Source organism: Chiloscyllium plagiosum, chromosome 14, assembly GCF_004010195.1.
Source record: "Chiloscyllium plagiosum isolate BGI_BamShark_2017 chromosome 14, ASM401019v2, whole genome shotgun sequence".
NCBI classification, from domain to species: Eukaryota; Metazoa; Chordata; class Chondrichthyes; order Orectolobiformes; family Hemiscylliidae; genus Chiloscyllium; species Chiloscyllium plagiosum.
The window spans coordinates 79,133,935-79,157,676 of NC_057723.1; the positions used below are offsets into that span (position 1 = coordinate 79,133,935).

The 23,742-nt window shown below is 41.9% G+C and overlaps 1 protein-coding gene across 1 annotated transcript in view; it reads right to left on the reverse strand.

Moving 5' to 3' along the window:
• The window catches only part of LOC122556830 (E3 ubiquitin-protein ligase NEURL3-like), a 20,416-nt gene extending 3,318 nt beyond the window's left edge, over positions 1-17,098 (reverse strand). The window contains exons 1-3 of the mRNA XM_043704057.1: positions 16,963-17,098; positions 3,366-3,911; positions 1,319-1,441 (exon numbers count right to left, since the gene is read on the reverse strand). Of these exons, the coding sequence (XP_043559992.1) occupies positions 1,319-1,441; positions 3,366-3,911; positions 16,963-17,008 (715 nt within the window). The 5' untranslated portion in view covers positions 17,009-17,098. The remainder of the gene's footprint in view (positions 1-1,318; positions 1,442-3,365; positions 3,912-16,962) is intronic.
• Between the last annotated feature and the right edge of the window lie 6,644 nt (positions 17,099-23,742).

Below are 23,742 nucleotides of genomic sequence, written 5' to 3' on the forward strand. Positions count from 1 at the left end.
GTACAATTGCAACATTTAAGAGGCATTTGGATGGGTATATGAATAGGGAGGGTTTGGAGGGATATGGGCTGGGTGCTGGCAGGTGGGACTAGATTGGGTTGGGATATCTGGTCAGCATGGATGGGTTGGACCGAAGGGTCTGTTTCCATGCTGTACATCTCTATGACTCCATGACTCTATAATTAAGCTTTTGAGTTTCATAAAGCTTTGAGGGAAATTGGAGGCTCCTGAATTATGCAGGTGAACTGATTTGATAACAGAAAGCAGATGGTCCTTAGGCAGGGTCACCTTTTGGCAGTAGTGCCCTCACATTTTATCATAGAACCCTTAAAATGTGGAATCAGGCCATTCGACCCTCCAAAGAGTATGCCAACCAGGCATACCCCCCCTACTCTGTGCCTGTAAACCTGCATTGCCCACTGTCAATCCACCTAACCTGCTCATCGCTGACCTGTGGGAGGAAACCCATGCAAACACAGGGACAACGCCTGTGTGGGGTTAGCACAGTCTCCCGAGGCTGGAATCAAACCCAGGTCCCTTGCACTGTGAGGCAGTAGTGCTCACCATTGAGCCAGCATGCCGCCCAATCTTATGATACGGTGAATTACGTGTTAGTCCACTCAACAGAATTTGCAACAGGTCCTTTTCCTGATTGGCTTAAAGGGTGCAGTATAGATCAGACACTACCTTTCAGAGTGAGCATCTTCGTTTCAGAGCAACTAAAAGTAAAGGGTTAAAACAATTTATTCTCCACGCTGGCTACTGATTACTGCACTGAAAACAGGTACCAATCCAGCCTGCAACTTTGCTCTTTATAATTTGTAGCATCAGTTAAGTTATGGACTTGATTTTGCAATTAACACTTACAGGTTTGATAATGTTGCAGAGTTGGTGTTGCTGAGATCGTGTTACAGAGAAAGTGTTGCAGTGATAGTGTTTAGAACAATTATCAATAATGGATGGTAAGAACCACAAGGGTTCAACTCGCAACGCTGAGGTGCATTCTGATAGGACGGTCTCCACCCAGTGCTCTCACTGAGATCAATCAAGGGAGTTCATTTCACAAAGATACCGGCCTCTTCCCAGACACCAGCATGTAAAAGCTGTGACAGATTCAGACAGTTATTAACTTTTTAAAAAAAATCTGGGTAGACGATTTCTTAAATTATTTAATTTTGGATCACCTGGTTGAGAAAAGACGAAAAGGCTGAGCTGAGTTCAAATCACTTTCCCTCCTCAATGCTTCTCAACCTTTCTGAAATTTAATTGTTCTTAGGAACTAACAACAGGGCGCCTGGGTGTTGCTAATTGCTCTCACCTTTGGGTGGTGTTGTACAAGAAGCTGACGTATAAGAACTAGATGTTTGGGGTTTGTTCACTCGAACAGGGAGGGACGGCTGCGGTGCTGATTTGTTCTGGGAGACACAAGTCATGGAGGGATCTGAAGAGGTAAAAACACAAGTATTTAGTTTAGCAGATTGAGCATAGCAATACAGACTAGGAAATGAAGCACCGTTAATCTGAAACAATCACATTCTGTAATTCGTAGTTTCATCTAATTCATTAGTAACAATCTGTCCATGCCTAGGTTTATTAACTATGTGTACAATGTCCTATTACACACATGAAGTATATCAAGTGTACAACCAATGGTGACCTGGAGATCCTGATTTACCAGCTTTAAGAGCTGAATACACTGAATGTGACACCGAGGGCGAAATTAAAGGAACTGGATGTGTCACGTGATCTATCTAACCAACTATTTAAGCTGTAAACTGAAGGAGGCCACTGTCAGCTTGCTGGAGCTTCCCCGAGAGAACCAGGCTCTGAGGTTTAAACGAGTGTAGTGTCATTATCACTCGTCCTAGATTGGATTATATTAACTCAATCTATGAAATCATAACCCTCTAAAGGCACAACAGATGTGAAACAACTTTGCTTACTGCTGTCCACAAAGACCTAACGATCCCGATGGGAGAGACTTCCCCTTTCCCAACAGCAGGATAAATCTGTGACAAGTCCAGGAGTGATATCAGTGACCAGGACAAGGAGTCAATCACATTGAATTAATCTCACAGACAGAAAGCTAAAATTAAAAGCATCTCAACCTATTAGTTGAAGTTTACGGATGGTTGAATAAATGGTTATGACTGGATTAAGACTGGAGCGGAAACGTAAATTAAATTTGACCAACATTAATATAATAATGTTTGGGATTCTTTTTACAATGGGGAAATTTGACATTCCACAAATCAAAGGACAGCTTAAATCAGGAAACTTGAAGCTGTTTATCAATAATTATAAACTTGTACGCTGGCAAAAACATAATTACACCCCATTCCAAAAGGTGTAGCTTTTTAAAGAATGTTTTTGCAGTAAAGCGAGCAGTTTCAAAATGAGAGTTTTTGTCAATTCATTGACTGCTTCGCAACTTCTCTCTGGGTGACCTTGAGAGTATATCCTCTGGAGCATTGTATAATCACCGACAGCAACTTTGAGATTTCTGTGTAACACTTTCCAGTTGTGGAATCTCAAATATTGCTGTCAGTTCCAATGGTGAAATCCCAAGCAAATACTGACAGCTTCATCATCATTACCACCACATCATCCAGGCAATTGCCACTCAAGTGCTTCAGGCTTTTGAGTGTAATCAATCCTCATATTGATATTATAGTGAGCTGCAGTCTTTAGAAACATGTGACTTAAATTTGGATGAGTCCAAATTAAAATCACCACATTTAACAATTGAATAAATGTGGTTGGGAGGGTAGACGTGGGTGTCTCTCTATGCTGACACTTTGGGTGGAACTTAGTGCAAATGGAATCCTCTCCGTTTTAGTGTTTAACTTTTAACATTGCTTTGAACTGACGGATTTTCAATTTTGCCAATTTCACCCACGCTCTCAATGCTTCTGATTTTCACTGGGCTGCAATCCTGGGGCTCCCAAGAAGCTCATTCAAGTCGAGTGAACACAGCTGGGGGAATCATGGATCCACAGCTGTGGGGGCTATTCACCTGCATCAGGCTTCACAACAGAAACTAAATCTGCCCTGACACATCTACATGGGATGCGGGGCACAAATCACTGACTCACCAGAGTCCCAGCTAATTTTCTCTTCCTCATGTGGAGCACTAAGGTCAACGGCAGTGCTTCAAGCTGCACTGTCTGGAATGAGCTAACGTGTCACAGAGCAGTGACCATACTTGGCCTCTCTGACCTCTGTGACTCAATAGCATATCCCATGGTGTGTTTACCCACAGGGCCATCAGTACAGGAATGGCCTAATATAAGCCAGACTGCACAAGAAATGACAGAGTATGATGTAATGAAATGTTCTATCACATCTTTCAAAAGTATCCTCACCTAGAAGCTGGACTTCTCGTGTTGTTCCATATACATCGATGATGACCCACAATGGCCAAGACACCAGCAATCCTTTCATGAGGAGATATTCCCTTCCTTCGTTTACACAGTACAGGAAGTGTCCTTGGCTGTTCACCCAGAATGAGATGACACTTCCCTCATGAATGCACTGCTGGGGTAATGCACTGACCCAGAAGCCATGCGCTTCCTCCAGATCTGGGCACACAAACTTGGGAAGGGCATCGGGGTGCATCAGGGAGGGGTCGAAAATTGTGCAGCCTAGTCGCATTCCTCCTTGCCACGACTCCTCTGTCTTTGTGATCTTCAACCTCACTTTCTCCTGGATGAGAACTGGACGGTTGGTAAAGGTGATCCCATTACAGAAGCCTGACTTCCTCCATGCACAGTGATGGGACGAGTCCATCTTTATTTGTGACCCTTTGGTGTACGGATGGAAGAAAAGGGGACTGAGTGAGGGAGCTTGGGTCTGAAGATGATTTGGCTTTTTTCCACAAGCAGACCGTGGCTTATTTCTTTGTTCATATTCTGCAAATACATGACATAGAAAAGGGCTTAGTGTTACACTGGTGTGTGTAGGACAGGGTTACAAAGAGTTTGGTACAAACAGCTGAGCATTACTCTGTTTTACTGCCCACCATATGTTTAAGAAATTATCCAACACCGGATAATTACTTACACTTTGCATCATCCATGTAACATTTAACACAGCTCTAACTGAGATGCAGAGTGAACCACCTACAAGAACAATTACCAGGGAGTAGGTTCCATAGCCACAGACCTGACAATATTGCTTCCTTGTTTGTACTAAATATTTGCATTTGAAGCATTTTGTAGAACCTATTATGTTTCCACATTCCATTTCTGTTGAACCACTAACACTGCGACTCAAAGACAAACGATGGAGGGGGGGGATCAGGGCTGGAAGAAGTGAATCAAACATTTTCACAGTGGTGGGCCATTCAACCCATCAAGCCTGTTCCATCACTCAGTTAGAAAATGGCTGATTGAGTGGAAATGCCAATCGACTCCAATTCACACTTCATTCCACACTTCAATATTCCTTACAAAATCTACCAAGTTTTAGTCTCACATAAAAAAAATCAAATTGTTCAGAGGAAGAGAAAGTCATTGTGTAAAGATGCTTTTCCTGAACTTTGTGACAGGTGGCCCAGCTCCAATGTATTTTGACCCTGTCCAATCTATTTATGATTTGGAGATGCCGGTGTTGGACTGGGGTGGACAAAGTTAAAAATCACACAACACCAGGTTATAGTCCAACAGGTTTAATTGGAAGCACACTAGCTTTCGGAGCGACGCTCCTTCATCAGGTGATTGTGGAGGACTCGATCGTAACACAGAATTTATAGCAAAAATTTGCTGTGTGATGTGACTGAAATTATACATTGAAAAATTGATTGTCTGTTAAGCCTTTCATCTGTTAGAATACAGTGATAGTTTCACTTCTTTCATGTGTAAATCACAAAACCCTTTTTTTTAAAGTTGCATTCTCGGGTTAGCTGTTAACAATGGTGATAGCTAGACAATATGTTGAAGGTGTTAGCCCCCTGTGTTCTCTGTCAATGACCTGATGTTTAGATTGATTCTAATCTAAAAAGTGAAATAACAGAGTTTTACATAAATTCATGCAGCTTTTGCGCTCAGAGTTCTATATGAATCTATGTCGGTTGTGGAAGGATCCTTTGGGGCCCTGGACGGAGGTGAGGGGCGAAGATGATTTTCACATGAAAGAAGTGAAACTATCACTGTATTCTAACAGATGAAAGGCTTAACAGACAATCAATTTTTCAATGTATAATTTCAGTTACATCACACTGCAAATTTTTGCTATAAATTCTGTTACGATCGAGCCCTCCACTGTCACCTGATGAAGGAATGTCGCTCCGAAAGCTAGTGTGCTTCCAATTAAACCTGTTGGACTATAACCTGGTGTTGTGTGATTTTTAACGATCTACTTATAGTCTTCAGTACCTTGATGACTTAATCCCAGAGTCTCCATGGTCAGAGGAATGTATGCCTAGTTGATATAACGTGCCCTCATCATTTCTTCAGTTTTCAGAGGATGTGGATATCACTGGCAAGGCCAACGTTTCTTGGCTGTCCCTAATGTTCTTGACCAGAGCGGAATGTTTGGCTCTTTAAGAATCACTCACATTGATGTGGGCCTGGAGTCATTTACAAATCAGACTAGCTAAGGATAAGGAGAGCAGGCTTGCTTCCACATGAGGGTCTTAGAACAATCAGTAAGAGCTACATGGCCTGGACACCACTACTTTTCACCAGTATGTATAAGAGAAACTTTATTTTTTAAAGTTCAGAAACTGTAGTCAGCTATTCTCATCAAGTGGCAAAGGTATTGATGGCAGAAATCACTTACAGTGCAGATAGAGGCCATTCAGCCCAACCTGTCTCTCCAATCTTCCAGACCCACTCTATCCCAACAACCCTGCATTTCCCATGGCCAACCCACCCTGACCTGCACATCTTTGGATTGTGGGACGAAACCGGAGCACCCGGAGGAAACCCACACTGATAGAATGTGCAAATTCTACACAGACAGTCGCCCGAGGCTGGAATCGAACCCAGGTCTCTGCTGTTGTGAGGCAGCAGTGCTAACCACTGAGCCACCATATAGTCATGAACAATATTGTTACTGATTAGATTTATAACAGTGCAATTGATCAGCTGCAAAAATCTTTCACATTCAAATCTTTCAAATGTTACTGCTGTATTTTGTTCAGCTACCTGAGGGAGTAAAGGCTGGTGGAATACTTGGTGATGCAGAGAATTACTTAAGCTTTCTGGACCCATGTGAATTCACCAACAATGATATCTTTGTGGAACTTGTTTGAGAACCAGGTGGAGTATTGTGTCTTATCGCTTGTGTTTGTATTGTATCTGCTTGCACGTTGAATAACCAGGTTATTTAAAGAATGAATGCGCTATTGGTCAGTCAGATAGTCGTACATTGCAGCATGAGTCACCGTTTTTTGGGAAGATCAGGCAACTAGTTATAAATGGCCTTGCCTCACAGTGGTACTGACATGATAAGGACTTGTTTAGTTTTTTGTTGTTGGCTCAGAACCCAGGAAGGCAAAACATCATCCCTGACTATTTGCAACAGATTGTTCAAATAACAATGGGAAGAATTCTACCAAAACAAGTTAGTCAAAGTCAGTATTAATGGCTCATCAAATCAGACGGGACAGGAGAAGGCCACTTGGCCCATTATGCCTAGACCGGATCTTTGCTGCAACTATCGAATTAGTCAATTACCCTTGCTCCTTCTGCATAGGCTGCACATCTTCCCAGGTTAGGGGATTATTGCAAATACTAACAGATTTTGTCAACCTCAGAAGACATTATGGAGTGTGTTTAGATTCTACAGGCAGACAGATGGGTATCAGCTTTAGCTCAGGAAGCCCCACAGAGTGAGGTCCAATTGTAATCCAGTCCAAACGCATCCAGTCCAGAGATTCTTTAGCTTTTGGCACATTTCCTTCTTTGCATATCCACCCCAATATTTTGAGGTTTTGCCCTTCTAAAACCACTCATTATTCCATGGATAAAAAAGGCAAATTTGAAAGAGTTACACACTCTTAGCTCGGCAGCTGGAGATCACTGAGGGCTGTCACAAAGCACATCTGTTTTCTAAAAGTTCTTCCTTTCCTCAAAAGATACTGAGTCCCTCGGATTTTTTTCAGAGGGATCAGAAACCACTCAGGCTCCGAATTGACTGGTTTGGTACAAGGATGATGGCCTTTTTGATTACACGTAAGCAAATGAGACTTTAGGCCAAAGCTTATGTTTTAGAAGTAACGTGTATAATGAAAGGGAGAAACTGAAGTCTTGGTTGAGTCAGTGGAGCAGTGGGCTGTGTGGAAACAAGCTGCTAGACTCTCTCTCCTTCTGCCCTTCTAACTTCAACCTGTAGGACTCTGCTTCATTTTTCCTGTGTTTAAGGGGGTTTGTTTATTTGGACTGTTTTGTATATTTGGAACAGCATATGTAAGTCTTGTTTGGGATAGTCTGAGTTCTGTGGGTGTTCTTCATTCTGTCCTCTGTGTTTCATTCTGTAATTTTGAATACATTTTTGTCTGTTTTAAAACCTGGTAGTCAACCTTGCTAACTTACTCCGGGTAACTTTCACTATACACTTACCGAAACAAATTACAAAGTTATGGTCTGGGCTGCCTGCTTAAGAATATTTTGAGTGGTCTGGCCTAGTTCATAACAGGGCTCACTGGTTCTTTCTTTGCTCACACTGGGACAAATATCTCTCTCAGCAGCTGTCCTAGAGGTGGTGCCAAAACTGGGCTGCACAATATGACACTGGGATACAAAAGGGAGAAATCATATTCATTCTACACCATGACCATCCTCTACTGTGCCGTGCTATCATGAACTACCAGCAATGGCAAAATATTTCAGACAAAGCCTGATCATGCACAGTCCTGTTGGACAAGTAGAATATTCCAGATCTTCCTGTCAGCTGGTTGACAATCATTGCTTCTTCAGTGTAAATAAACTGACTGCAAAGAAAGCTGGTGCTAGGGCTTTGAAGATTTCTTAGGTGATTATACACCAAGGTGTTTGTCTATTGCAATTTCCAAGACTTTTGATAACACATCAATCCTACTGGCCATGTCTATCCCATTAAGGAAACCCTCATACTGTGTCATACCAAGCCCTACACTCTAAGGACATCCCAGATTCAACCACTCAGTTGCAAAGATTCAACTCCATTTGGTCAGGATGATAAACTATTTCATATAGTTGATCATCAAGTTAGTTTAAAAGGAGCATTTGGGTTGTTTATTCTGGGTGAATGTTGTGCTGGAGGCTTTAAGGACCATCTTTTCAAGGGTACTGATGGATGGGCAACAAATGCTGGCCTAGTTAGGGACACCCATGTCCTGAGAATGAATTTTTCAAAAAAACATGCTCCCAATCTGCCCAGCTGTCAAACAGCCTTTCTCTTGGCAACAGCAGAGTCGAGGAGATGAATCATAAATTCCTGAAGATTCCGGGTCAATCCTGGATGCTTGGTAATCAGGCACAGCATGCCATCATAGTTGGGACTAAATGGTGAACTGGGATTATGATGAAATACTCCTCAGACTTGTTTCATTGATGTAAGGTGTACATTCCTTGGGCTCTTTTAATAGTTACTGTGTGGTTTTCGCTTTGTATGCTCCTGGCGGAATGTGTCACTGTAACTGTTGGGACTTGTCCTGAATTTGTTTTTCAGCCTGAGATTGGATCAGGAGTTGTGTGTGTTTAATTCAGTACATATCACACCCCAGGCTACCAGGGTCATACAGCACGGAAACAGACCCTTCAGCCCAACTCGTCCATGCCGACCAGATTTCCCAAACTAAACTAGTGCCATTTGCCTGCATTTGGCCCATGTCCCTCTAAACCTTTCCTCTTGATGTGTCTGTCCAAATGCTTTAAATGCTGTAACTTCACCTGCATCTACAACTTCCGCTGGCAGTTTACTCCACATTCAAACCACCTTTCCTGTAGAAAAAAAGTTGCCCCTCAGGTCTCTTTTAAATCTTCTCCCTGTCACCTTAAACATGTGTCCTCTAGTTTTGGACTCCCCTCCCCCAGGGAAAAGACCTTGGCTATTCACCTTATCCACAGCCCCCATGATTTTATAAACATCTATAAGGTCCCCGCTCAGCATCCTATGGTCCCAGGAAACTCCAAATTAACTCAACTCCCTTGGCTGGATGGACACTGGTTTCAAAACTGAAATAAAATTGCACGAGGCAGAATGATAGTTCAGGTTATCCAAAGCTTCTGCCACCCAGCCCTGAAGTTATAAATCAGGGTTGGGATCAGTATGTAGGAGGACAGAATGTTCTGAAGGTATACCTTCTGACATTATTTTATAACCACATTAAATCCTCTGGTAGTTACAGCTATTAATAGAAACACAATTGAAAAATATCAGACTGTCTCTGACTGTTCACACCCAGCAGGAAACTGGATCAGCCTGTTTTTGCTCTTTCATTTAGTGAGTGAGGCAAATCGAAACTCCAGTTGGTGCACCTCATTCTTGACGTGCTCAGAAGGTTGCTAGGAACACTCTCAAAAACACCAACTCCAACACAGGTTGCAACATGCTCACCAATATCAAGTCCACTTCAAATAACCATGCTGTTTTACAGAACAAACGTGAAAATAACTCCTAATTCATCGTGTCAACAGGCCAGGATACCAAAACGTTGTTCAGAAGTCTCAGGATTTACCGTCTATCCACTGCCCCCTCATTTTAGGTCAAAACGAATCCAAGCTTCATAATATAAAAACGATCTGGTGCCTTGGAAACCATTGCCTGGAGCACAACCTCATATTGCTCTCAAGGACAGTACTCCTGTTCTAGTGCTGGTCCAGGTCATCACATTATCCCAGTCACATTTTTACACAAGTTAAATATAATACCACGTCCAAAAAAAACCTTTTAATACCATAACAGCTTCTGATTATGCTGTCTTTACTTACATATGGGAAATGTATCAGCCATGAAATGTACAGGTCCTTCTTTTTATTGGTTTTGGTGTATTCTTTTGCTGCCATATTGGGGTCTAGGCTTGAGGTGCCAGGTCTCACCCTTTGACACACACCGACCATGTGTACCTGACTAGCCAGATTCACAAACAGGAATTGACTCGGGGTCCCACAATTGATTCTGCGTGATGACGTTATGACATCAGTAAGCTCAGCCACATACTCATGATGTATTGCGAACGGAGAGAAGTGAAAATGGATAGGCAGCACCTGACAGCTGTCCAGTTAAAGTGAAATACTGTGTTCACAAACGACTTTGTCAGGAAGATTTATTACAGCTTAGATGCCGTAAATTGTGTTCAGAAGACTCTTTCTGCCATTCCTTGGTGAGAGAGAAAAGAAATAGTGAGTCAGGTGGCAACAAGATTTTTGAAAGCACAGGTAGGTAATGTGAGCACCTCACTGGGTAAGTTGCACTGGCTCTCCCACACTGTAAATGCCATTAGTTAGTTTTGAAACAGGACTTTGCAGACAGACACTTTGTTACATTAAATTTCCACCTGCTCAACAGTTACATTCCAATGCAGTGGCAACAGTCACATCTTTAACTTTTCTGTGTGTTCCTGTGTGACTGCAACTATCAAAGTTCATGCCAGGGAAATTCCATAGAGTAAATATGTCATTCAGATAAAAGCATGAAATGAAGGAAATCATTAACTAATCTGAAAACAAAATTGAAACTCAGTGTCCCCTCTCGCCCTACTCTCCCATTGATGCTGGGAATACTCATTGTAGTGACACTATTAGTAATAACAATTTCAAACTAGATTGAGCACTGATTCTCCTGTCTTTGCCTGGCTCAAATCAACACAAACATCTTTGAGCAAAATATCCTTTAGACATACCCATTCCACAGGAGCTATAATATGTCGAAAATGTACACAAATAAGTATTTCTCTGTTCTCTCAGTTTCACCTGGTGATGTTAGAGTTGATTATACAATTGATACTGTATTTGGAAACTCTGACATGGCTAAAGTGTAGGATATTGTGGAAATTTTACAAAAAGTGATCCTCCTGGCTCCTCAGTGAGAATATTATGTCTGCCCTCTCGGGAGCTCGCTTAGAAGGTTGTGGATTCAAGCCTCATTCAAGAGGTTTGGCCATGAAAACTAGTAAATTCTCCATTGCAATATTGTAGAGCTCCCATGTTGGATACACCATCTTTCAGGTAGACCAATTCCTGGTAGAGTCATAGAGTCATAGAGATGTACAGCATGGAAACAGACCCTTCAGTCCAACCCGCCCATGCCGACCAGATATCCCAACCCAATCTAGTCCCACCTGCCAGCACCCGGCCCATATCCCTCCAAACCCTTCCGATTCATATACCCATCCAAATGCCTCTTAAATGTTGCAATTGTACCAGCTCCACCACATCCTCTGGCAGCTCATTCCATACACGTACCACCCTCTGCGTGAAAAAGCTACCCCTTAGGTCTCTTTTATATCTTTCCCCACTCCCCCTAAACCTATGCCCTCTAGTTCTTGACTCCCTGACCCCAGGGAAAAGACTTTGTCTATTTATCCTATCCATGCCCCTTATAATTTTTATCCGATGCTCCAGGGAAAACAGCCCCAGCCTATCAGCCTCTCCCTATAGCTCAAATCCTCCAACCCTGGCAACATCCTTGTAAATCTTTTCTGAACCTTTCAAGTTTCACAACATCTTTCCAATAGGAAGGAGACCAGAATTGCACACAATATTCCAACAGTGGCCTAACCAATGTCCTGTACAGCTGCAACATGACCTCCCAACTCCTATACTCAATACTTTGACCAATAAAGGAAAGCATACCAATCGCCTTCTTCACTATCCTATCTACCTGCAACTCCACTTTCAAGGAGCTATGAACCTGCACTCCAAGGTCTCTTTGTTCAGCAACACTCCCTAGGACCTTACCATTAACTGTATAAGTCCTGCTAAGATTTCCTTTCCCAAAATGCAGCACCTTGCATTTTTCAGAATTAAACTCCATCTACCACTTCTCAGCCCATTGGCCCATCTGGTCCAGATCCTGTTGTAGTCTGAGGTAACCCTCTTCGCTGTCCACTACACCTCTAATTTTGGTGTCATCTGCAAACTTACTAACTGTACCTCTTATGCTCTCATCCAAATCATTTATGTAAATGACAAAAAGTAGAGGGCCCACACCGATCCTTGTGGAACTCCACTGGTCACAGGCCTCCAGTCTGAAAAACAACCCTCCACCACCACCCTCTGTCTTCTACCTATGGGCCAGTTCTGTATCCTAATGGCTAGTTCTCCCTGTATTCCATGAGATCTAACCTTGCTAATCAGTCTCCCATGGGGAACCTTGTCAAACGCTTTACTGAAGTCCATATCAATCACATCTACTGCTCTGCCCTCATCAATCTTCTTTGTTACTTCTTCAAAAATCTCAATCAAGTTTGTGAGACATGATTTCCCAAGCACAAAGTCATGTTGACTATCCCTAATCAGTCCATGCCTTTCCAAATACATGTATATCCTATCCCTCAGGATTCCCTCCAACAACTTGCCCACCACTGAGGTCAGGTTCACCGGTATATAGTTCCCTGGCTTGTCTTTACTGCCCTTCTTAAACAGTGGCACCACGTTTGCCAACCTCCAGTCTTCCCGCACCTCACCTGTGACTATCGATGATACAAATGTCTCAGCAAGACGCCCAGCAATCACTTCTCTCACTTCCCACAGAGTTTTCGGATGAATGGCTGATTCTCCTGCTTCTCGGATGCTGCCTGACCTGCTGTGCTTTTCCAGCAATACACCCTCGATTCTAATCTCCAGCATCTGCAGTCCTCACTTTCGCCCAATAAACTTAGGCCTTGACTTCTGTCTCAGTGGATGTAAAGAATCCTGCACACTGTTGAAGCTGGGAAGGCTCCTGATGTCCAGACTAACACTTAACACACAAGCAACAGCTACAACCTGGTCATTGGTATAACTTCTGCATGTGGGTCCTTGCTGTGTACAAATATGCTCCTCTGTTTCCTAACCACAACAGTGATTCCATTTTGAAACTATTTCACGGACTGTGACATGCTCTGGCATGTTTTTCCTAAATATTTATGATCAAATGTCCTGAATAAATAAAACCCCACTCTGCATAGAACAAGCCCATGACTGACTGATACTAGATATTTCTGAATCAATGCATTCAGAGAGATTTAGTGACACTCCTCTGGAGCTGGTGGGATTTAAACCCAGATCTTCTGGCACAGACGTAGGGACACTACCACCGTGCCACGACAGCCCTCAGACAGACAATGGAAACACATCAATAGCAGAAAAGAAATCGCTAAACATTGCCAGTGTGGCTTTTTGAGGTTGACACTGAACATCTCATGATTCATTCCATTTAATATTTTTAAAATAATGTTACATTTAGCATAGTATTGTAAGCCTATATTTTATGACAGCATATGTAACATTTTCAGGAACATATTTGAAAGCAGTGAAACGACTATCTTAAATCAGTTTATACTCTCCTGAAAAACATGCATGAAAACTAAACCTAGGGCCTCCAAATAAACCTGTTAGACTGGAACCTGCTGTTGTGTGATTTTTAAACTTTGTCCACCCCTCCAAAATCAGCATTAACTACAGTACAGTGGGTGAAATGTTCTTTAAGCTATCATGGGATGAAAGGGTTTTCTGCTCACTGACTGGAAGGGTCATCTGTGGATTGAGTTATGCCCTCTCACTCTTTTCATTATAGCCCTGTATCACAAACTCACCTCACTTCAAGACAATTTCACTCAGAGGTCACTGGATGGTTGGCATGGGAAATGGGATAAATAATCATCCTGATGCAGCCCAGAGTTCGAGTCTCAGATAGGAGTGAAGCTACATGGTGGGAATAGGACAGAGGGACCCCTGTCTAACCTTGGTATATCCTTCCTAAGACACGATTAATTCCCTAGCAATAACATGTGCCCTATGATGAGCACAAAACCCACACAAAATAAAAAAAGAATTAAAAAAATAATAATTCAGAATAATAATTGTTTGAAAAAGAGTGTTTTACTTGTCTTACTGGTAGCAGAAAGTAAGGGGAGTGGGGTGTCAGTGTAGCTGGCCCTATACTGTAGAAATAAACAAGAGATAAATACAGGTGCAGTACTGAGTGACTGGCTGTTAATGTTTAATGCTGGCAGGTGGCAAGTGGTCACTGGAGCAGCTCAAGTTTCAGTTTGTTGCTACTCAACGAGACACAGCTACCATGGCTGCAGTTATCAAGGCTTTTCAATTTCCTGGAAATAAAGTATTTACTGATAGGCAATAATAAAAGTGCACAAGAGATAGTGATTTACAATGTCCCTGTGTTTTAAAACTTGCTATCAAACAACAGGATATGCAATAGATAAATAAACGGTAACAGTCTATCATTGCAGACCGAGATAGCATTTGCCAAAGTTGCACAAATAGGTGTTTACTGAATTTTAAAATCAATCTATACGTCAACACTTTAAGACTCCAACGTTCTAGGCACTTGAGCACAGGTTCACCAAATCCAGAATCCCCACACATCAAATATCTACATTTGCATCTCTAATTATCTATTTGTTTCTCTTGTATATGACGTGCTTCATTCCAATCACAACAATTATACAGACTTCAGTACAGAAGATTGGTTGGTGTGTGAAACAGACTGTCGATTCTTTCTTGCCTATTCAGTGTTTCCGCCAAAGTCAATCATTAAGTGTATCCATTTTTATGCAATTCAACCTCACTGTTGAACAGGTTAAAATGAACAATTTCAACAACTGACCTGACGAAAATAAATGAGTTCATAATCTTTAATACCATTGATTTATCCATTGGGCAACCCAATCTCTACTTCTGTCTCTATATCTGTATCTTCATCACAATCTTCCAACTCCCTCCTTTAGGGTTTAGTGAGTTTGACTATCAGAGCCATTTTTAAAAGAAAATCAACTTACTATGTATTCTGGTTTTTAAAGAGGATGACTTACTATGGGCCAGTATTATGAGAAATATTAGCAACAGGAACTTTCTGAGAATAACAGATTCTAAATAAAATGTATTTGTTTCATTTGAGTTTTCTATTGTTGCAAAAACTGAGGGATATCAGATTGTGAAGGTTTCACCTCTGCCTCATCTTTACCAATATGATCTCATTCAGTTGCAGTAAAATGAGCTCTGGCAGTTAGGGATTCCCAAAACGTATTAGAAATATCTTATAATAACACCTGCTTGTTGAAAGAATGATTTGGAGGTGCCAGTGTTGGACTGGAGTGTAAAAAGTTAAAAATCAATCAACACCAGATGAAAGCTAGTGCTTCCAAATAAACCTGCTGGACTATAACCTCGTGTTGTGTGATTTTTCACTTGTTTAAAGGAAGCCTATTAAATATTGTAGATGAAATAGGAACTCCATTGAGAAAGGGAATGCCACTGTCAGGAATTCATGTTAAAGATGTTTCTCTCAACCTGTGGTTTGTTGCAGGTTGCAAAGGATCTTGTTGCAAAAGGACAATGTCACCACTCCAAAAAATTGAGAGTATAATTGTTGAAGCTTTTGTTAATAAACCAAAATATGATCTTTAAAATGGCCCAAATTAAGACCTTGGTTTTAAACATAGAATCTCAGTTGAAAGAGGAAAATTTCCATCTGGTTCCTTATGAACAGAGATGGCCATCATTGCTTTCTCGAATATGAGGTGTTCATGGAGAATCCTAATGTCGATTCATGTATTTCTGTGTATTCCTTCTGTATTTGGTTTGTTCTGTTTTAACAGCAAGCACTGATAACATCGGAGCAAACAAGTTTGTACGAATTACCAAAGAAACATTCACACAATGTAGCATTGTTGTGAAGTGGTTTCTGTTTGCACTAAGACTGTGGCAACCAAGCAAATGGTGCCTGAATAATGCTCGAGGACATTGCTCTGAGTCTCAAACAAAGTTAAACCAGACACATGGGAGAGGGTCATCGTAATCCCTGTCAAAGACTGTTCAGACTTTGCATGTTTCTTCAAACTAAAACTGGGTTTGAAATGTGAATATTGTGGGGTCTGAAATATTTGGACTGTATTGCATTGGTCAGACTGTAGACCCATGGTTAGGATTTTGCTTTTACTGATAATACTCTACACCATCTTACTACTGGACTCAGCAATTCCTCCAAATGCGTTTGCTAGTATTTGCACAACATAAAGATGTCAAGCCTGTCTGATCTGCATCTGTCTAAGGCATTGACAATGATCCGAGGATCACCACTGATCTGAAGGGACAGCTAAATGATGCTGTGGCTACCAAAGCAGGTCAGGAGCTAGGTATTATCTAGTGTCTCAGGTCTTGAATCCTCTAAGCCTTTGGAATATTCTCCATTGGCCGAGGTGGTTACAGCTGCAACAATACTCAATAACGTCAGCACTTTCCAGAACAAAGCAGTTTTCATTTTCATTTCCTCAAACATTAAGAGAATGACAGGGGTTAATGAAAGGCCATTGACGAGCATCAGTTGAAAGTCTGGAGGGATTCCCTGTAAGATCATTCCACCAGCCCACTCCTGCTTGAACCTGAGTATTGGCTTGTTTGGGAATTCTGCAGAATCCAGAGGAGCGGCAAAACCGATCAAATCTCGGGATTACTATGGATAAACTAAAAAAAAACCCACTGATTTAAAAAGCTTTGCGCAATTTTAGCAGCCATCAGTCCACTCCGACAATCCGACGTTACATTTGTTTAATTCCTCATGATTAATCTATTGAAGTCCTTTTTCTTAAAAAAAGAAAGGAGTCTGGCAATTGAGCTGAAAATGGAGTCATTTACAAACGACAAGCCAAAAATGTGATTTCACAGTGAAATTAAACATCCCCTTTCAATGCCAGTAGAAATGACAAGCAAATCCCAGCAAGAAACAAAAGATTTTTCTCTTTTCTCCATTCGCCACATTTAGTGCACATTCTCTTGCCATTGAAAGGAGAGATCAGCTGGCGGTGTTTCTTACCTCTGGGATTGTGTTTGATGCAGCTGATCCCCATGTTGAGCGGCATTGAGATGCTTCCCTTTGGCCAGTCTCTCCCTCGCTCCCTACCTGAGCTGCTGCCTCAAAGCTGAATTATAACGCGGCGCTCCCTGACGCGCTGCACAAAGAGGAGGAGCTGTTGTGGTGAAACTGCTCCAGCCCAAAACCATTCACCGGTTAATTCCCCCAACATTCGTCAATCTGAGATGGAGCGTCATGAGGTGGCACCCGACCCAGTTCTGCAGCAGGTCCCTGTAGAGGGGCAGCTGGGTTAGACATGGGGCATTAGCTCCGGGAGATCTGCACTGGGCCGTGCATCATTTGCTTTCAGGGAACAACACAAGCCCCACAATGAATGAAGAGATCATTCGGCCCATTGAGTCCGCACCGACCCTCTGAAGAGCATCCCACCTTATCTCTGGAACCCTTGATTTCCCATGGCCAATCCACCCTAACCTGCATATCCCTGGACTGGGGGAGAAACCTTAACCCCCCCGAGGAAATCCACACAGACACAGGGAGACTGTGGGAACCCCTGTAGTACAGTGAAGTAGGTTATCTCAGAGTGCAACAGGACAGATGAAGGGTCATCTAAATTGAAAATGTTAGCTTGCTGTCTCTCCATTGATGCTGTCTAACCCACTGTAATCACCAGCATTCGTTTTCAGTTCCGATTCCAATCTCTGCAGTAATTTGCTCCCACAACTGGACCTTGATCAGATGGACCAATGGGAGGGAGATGCAGTGTAATTTAGCTAAATGCGAGGTGCTGCATTTTGGAAGCTAGGTCAGGATTCATACACTCAATTGTAAGTCGCTGGGGAGTGTTGCTGATCAAAGAAACCTTGGAGTGTAGGTTCATACTTCCTTGAAAATGGAGTCACAGGTAGATAGAGAAGTGAAGGCAGCATTTGGTATGCTTGCCTTCATTAGTCAGTCCATCGAGTACAGGGGTTGGCAGGTCATGTTTCAGCTGTACAGTACATTGGTTAGGCCACTTTTGGAATACTGCATTGAATTCTGGTCTCTCTGCAAGAGGAAAGATGTTGTTAAACTTGAAAGGGTTCAGAAAAGACTTACAAGGATGTTGCCAGGGTTGGACAGTTTGATCTATAGGGAGAGGCTGAACAGGCTGGGGCTGTTTTTCCTGGAACATCAGAGGCTGAGGGGTGACCTTATAGAGGTTTATAAAATCATGATGGGCATGGACAAGGCAAGTGTTGAAACATATGGTGCCAGGCAGCATCCGAAGAGGAGGAGAATCGATGTTTTGGGCATAAGCCCTTCTTCAGGAGCAAGTCCAAAATTAGAACATAGAACTTAGAAAAGTACAGCACAGAACAGGCCCTTTGGCCCACGATGTTGTGCTGAGGTTTAAATGTAAAATAGAATAACAACCTGGGTACCCCTCAACTCACTGCTCTCCATGTGTCTGTCCAGCAGTCACTTAAATGTCCCCAATGACTGCTTCCACCATCAGCGCTGACACTGCATTCCATGCATTCACAACTCTCTGCGTAAAGAACCTTCCTCCTAATATCTTAAAACAATGACCCCTCATACCAGTCAATCCTGCCCTGGGGAAAAGTCTCTATCTACCTTGTATACCTCGATCAGATCACCTCTCTTCCTCCTCTCCAGAGAGAAATGTCCAAGCTTTTCCAACCTTTCTTCATAAGGCCATAGGTTTAGGGTGAGAGGGGAAAGATATAAGAGGGACCAAAGAAGCAACTTTTACACATTGAGGATGGTATGTGTATGGAATGAGCTGCCCGAGGAAGTGGTGGAGGTTGGTACAATTTTATTACAACAGTCCTGATGAAGGGTTATGTCTGAAATGTTGACTCTCTTGCTCCTCAGATGCCGCCTGACCTGCTGTGTCTTTTCTAGCGCCACACTTTATTGACTCTGACTCTCCAGCATCTGCAGTACTCACTATCTCCTACAACATTAAAAAGGGATCTTGGTGGGTATATGAATAGGAAAGGTTTAGAGGGATGTGGGCCAAATGCTAACAAATGGGGCTAGGTCAGTTTAGGTGTCCGTTAGGCATGGATGAGTTGGACTCAAGGATCCGTATCCATGCTGTACAACTCTATGATTCTCCAAAGGCAATAATAACTTCTAATTTGCACCAGAAAGATTGGTTTACTCACTCCGTTCCCTCTCTGCTGATTCAGATAGCCAGCAGCTTTGAAGAATTCAGCTTCTCACCCCAAAGCTCTCCACTGAAACAATGTCTACCTGGGACCCTGTCTTAGCTCATGCATGAGGGAAACATTCAATGATAACTTAGTTATCTGCTGGCTAGACAATTCCAATACTCTCTCAGCCAGTCTCCTCATCCTCACATTCCGTACACTGCTACATTGAAACTACCCTGTGCTGTCATCTTCTCCCACCATTCATTAACTCACATTGCCTTCTGATAAGGCCATCACACAAATTGAAAACTCTTATCCTTAGATTCAGAAACCTCATTGGCTTTGCTGTTCCCTGTCTCCTTAACCTCCACCAAGCATCAGAGATCCCTGCATTTATCTAATTTGGACTTTTTAAGCACTCCACTCTCTCTCTGTCCTGCCATTAAAGGATCTACCTTGGCCCAAAAGTTTAGAATTCTTTCCATCTCTCCTCTTCTCCGGCTTGTCATCTATCTTCCTTTACATCTCTTCAAAAATACCTTTGTATCATGTTCTCCTCCTTGACTGATATCTTTTTCTTGATTACCCTCCTTGAGGTGTTTGCTATATAAATGCAAGTTGTTGACATTACTCCTACAGGAGCAACATCATGATGTTAGTTTGTACATTAATTACTTGAATATCTGTGATTCGAATAAGTACTAGAAATGTGAGCAGGCCATTCAGCCCTTCAAACCTGGCTCTGCCATTCAATAGGATCATAATTGACCATCTCTCTCAATGCCATCTTGCTGTTTTCTCCCCTTACCCTCAATGCCTTCAAAATTCAAGAAATTTATCTATCTCTTTCTTGAATATATTGTGACCTGGCCTTTACAGCCTTCTGTGGTTAAAAAAAAACTCCATAGGTTCACTTCCCTCTGAATGAAGAAATCTTTCCTAATTTCAGTCCTGAATGGTCTACCCCGTACATCCCCTGGCTCTGACTCAGGGAAAACATCCTCCTTGCATCTGCCTAGCCCTGTTGGAATTTCTGGCAAAATACCGCAGATGCTGGAAATCTGAAACAAAGAAAGAGAATGCTGGAGAAATTCAGCAGGTCTGGCAGCATCTGCGGAGAGAGAGACAGAGTTAAAGTTTTGAGTCTGGTAATGACACTGTGCGGATGGCACAGTGGCTCAGCAGTTAGCGCTGCAGCCTCTCAGCACTAGGGACTGAGTTTGATTCCAGCCTCAGGCGACTATCTGTGTGGAGTTTGCACATTCTCTCTGTGTCTCCAGGTGCACCGGTTTCCTCTCACAATCCAAAAGATGCCCAGGTCAGGTAAATTGGCCACACTAAATTGCCCACAGTGTAGGTTATTAGTCAGGGGTAAATGTAGGGGAATGGGTCTGGGTGGGTCACTCATCGAAGGGTCAGTGTGGACTTGTTGGGCCGAAGGGCCTGTTTCCACTCTGCAGGGATTCTGATTCTAATCCTAATTCTTCTTCAGAACCCCCACCCATGTGCTTTAACATTGCTCACTAATCTCTCATGAGAGAACTTATCAGGAACCTCTGAAAATCCAAACACATCCACCAGTTCTTCCTTGTTGAGCATGATGTGCCTTTCACAAACCCATGCTGGCTTTGTCCAATCCTGTTAATGCTTTCCAAATGTTCCGTTGTGATGTGTTTTTAATAGACTCTAGAATTTTCCCCACAATGGTTGTTTAGGTTAACTGAGCTGTAGATCAGTTTCTTCTCTCCCTCCCTTATTAAATAATAGGGTTACATTTGCCACCATCCAATCTGTAGGAAGTACTCCAGAGATTTTGGAAATAGAATTTTGCAAGATGACCACTAATGCACCCAATATTTCCAGGGCTAATTCCTTTAGTACTCTGGGATTCAGGTGATCACCATTTGACACCATTCATTTCCCAGCATCATTTCCTTCAAATCTACCCACTCAGTGGATCTTTGCTTCTTAAACATTTCTGAGTGGTTACTTGTGCCCTCTTTGTGGAGATACACCCACAATAGATGTTCAATTCTTCTGCCATTTCTTTGTTCCCCATTTTAACTTTCACACCTTCTGACAGTCAGGAACTTATATTTGTCTTTATTAATCTTTTTCTCTTTTATGTATTTATACAAGCTTTCAGTATGTTCTTGACTTTCAGACTCATTTCTCTGCCTATTCATTAAACTTGCTAAAAATGTGTTGCTGGAAAAGTGCAGCAGGTCAGGCAGCATCCAAGGAGCAGGAGAATCGACATTTCGGGCATGAGCCCTTCTTCAGGAAAGCCCTTCTCCTGCTCCTTTGATGCTGCCTGACCTGCTGCGCTTTTCCAGCAACACATTTTCAGCTCTGATCTCCAGCATCTGCAGTCCTCACTTTCTCCTATTCATTAAACTTCTCAATCTCTTTTGTGGAATCCTAAAATATTCCCAATCGTCAGGTTTACTGCTTTTTTCTGGATTAACCGCCCCACTCTTGGCTGAATACAAACCGAAAGAACTGCAGATGCTGTAAACCAGAAACAAAAGCAGAAATTGCTGAGCTTTTACAGCAATTGCTGTTTTTGTTTCCAATCTTAGCTGATCCTTACTTACATAATAATAGGTCTGAGGTTACTGCTTTATGTGGATCTCACTGGTTTTTCCGTTTCAGTCCCACTTGCTCAGACAGTTTGTACACAAAATATGACGTCTGAGACAGCTACTCCACCCAAAGTCTTTTCTATAAGCATTGTGACATTCACTTACATTATTTATCTCAGTTGCTTCAACTTCAGCCATCATTCTGAATAGTTCTTCTCTGTAGAACTTACTTAGATAGGAAGAAAAAATTGTCAGTTATAAAAATCACACAACATCAGGTTATAGTCCAACAGGTTTATTTGTGAGTACAAGCTTTCAGAGCACTGCTCCTTCATCAGTTAGCTAGTGGGGCAGGATCATAGGCAATGGAATGGATCAGCACTCTGAAAACCTGTACTTCCAAATAAACCTGTTGGACTATAACCTGTTTTTGTGCGATTTTTAACTTTGTCCACCCCAATCCAACACCAGCACCTCCACATCATGTATTATGTATTCAGAACATAATGCAAAATATGGTCACCACAAAGACAAAATATCAGAATCAGGATGTGGACCTCTTCAACCTCAAGGAATATTGGTTGTACAATCCCACGATAAACGTTTGACAATACCAGAAGTTGCATCATTTCATTACGAATGAATGAACAAAATGAATATTGAAAAAGTAACTTCACTTGTTGGTCAGTCAAGGACTAGGCACCACAGTTTTAAAATCAGAGATTGCCCTTTTCAGACAGAGATGAGGAGTGTGCACTTTTTCTCTCAAAGGGGAAGTCAGTAAATATTGTTTCCCTTGCCTGACAAGAATTACAGGTTATTGAGGGTTGGTGGAAAGGTGGAATTTGAAACACAAACAGATCAGCTGTGAACGGCAGAGCAGGATGAATGATCTCATATTTTACATGAAAGACAAATACAGCTCTGACATTAGAAAATTCTTCACAGAGATTGGACACTTGGTACGGACTCTGGAGTAAATTGTAAAGAAAAATATCCCGATTTCGAGGAATCCTGGAACCATCAGAACCTCGTGAGTGTGAATACATGAAATGACTTTAAAAGCAATCAGCTCTTGCTCTGTCAGTTCCAACTTTCCAAAGGCTAAACTTGTGCAATGCCATTTGCATAATGTGCATTTTTTTACTGGTGCACGTTCCATTCACAGTTGTGGAGATCTACTGAATTATGTCTCTCCACGTTCTTGGTGGCTTGACTTCTCAATCCATGATGACACCTTCAGATCTATTGCTTGCATAAGGCCACCAGTATGCTCCACATTTGGAATCAAATAACAGTAAGAAACAATCTCGTGATTAGGGCACAAGGATGTTCACATCCTTGTTTATCTGATCCTATAGTGTACTTCCTAGAGTAAAATAAAAGAATCTCTGATGAAAAGTAAACAAAACTTAGTCCAATGGAAATTCCATTTCTTGCTACAATGAGTCATCAGTCCACATGAAAATCCCATTTCTTGTTTCGATTATTCATCTGAATTTGGACTGCTGCCAATTTTCAATTTGAGAGCACATTCTATCATTGCTAATCTGAGGGATTATCACACACAAAAAAGCATAAAACATACAGTCCAATAGAAAGTTCATTTCACTCAAATTCAACTTCACAGAATATAGGGCAAATTCTTCAAGAACACACCTACATTGTTTCTGAATTAACTATCTAATTAACTGAATTAACTACCTAATGGAAAAGTAAATTACCTTACGAATTAAATATTATGATCCAGGAGATGTAAAAGCATTGTTTTAAATCAAGATTCATTCATCTAAAATGAGGAAGTCTTTGGCTCCTTTAAATTTACCAAATTTCTGAAAACAAATCATGAGGATCCTACCAATATTAGCAAATGAGTTGCAATAATTGACTTTGGTCAGACAATTTCACTTCCATCATCTGAAATAGTGATATAGAAACTGGGAACAATGCCAAATTTCCAAAAATTGCCTCAGGGCATAATTTTAAAGACTGCAGAATTCAAAAATGGGAACAATGAGGAAAATGGTCACAAA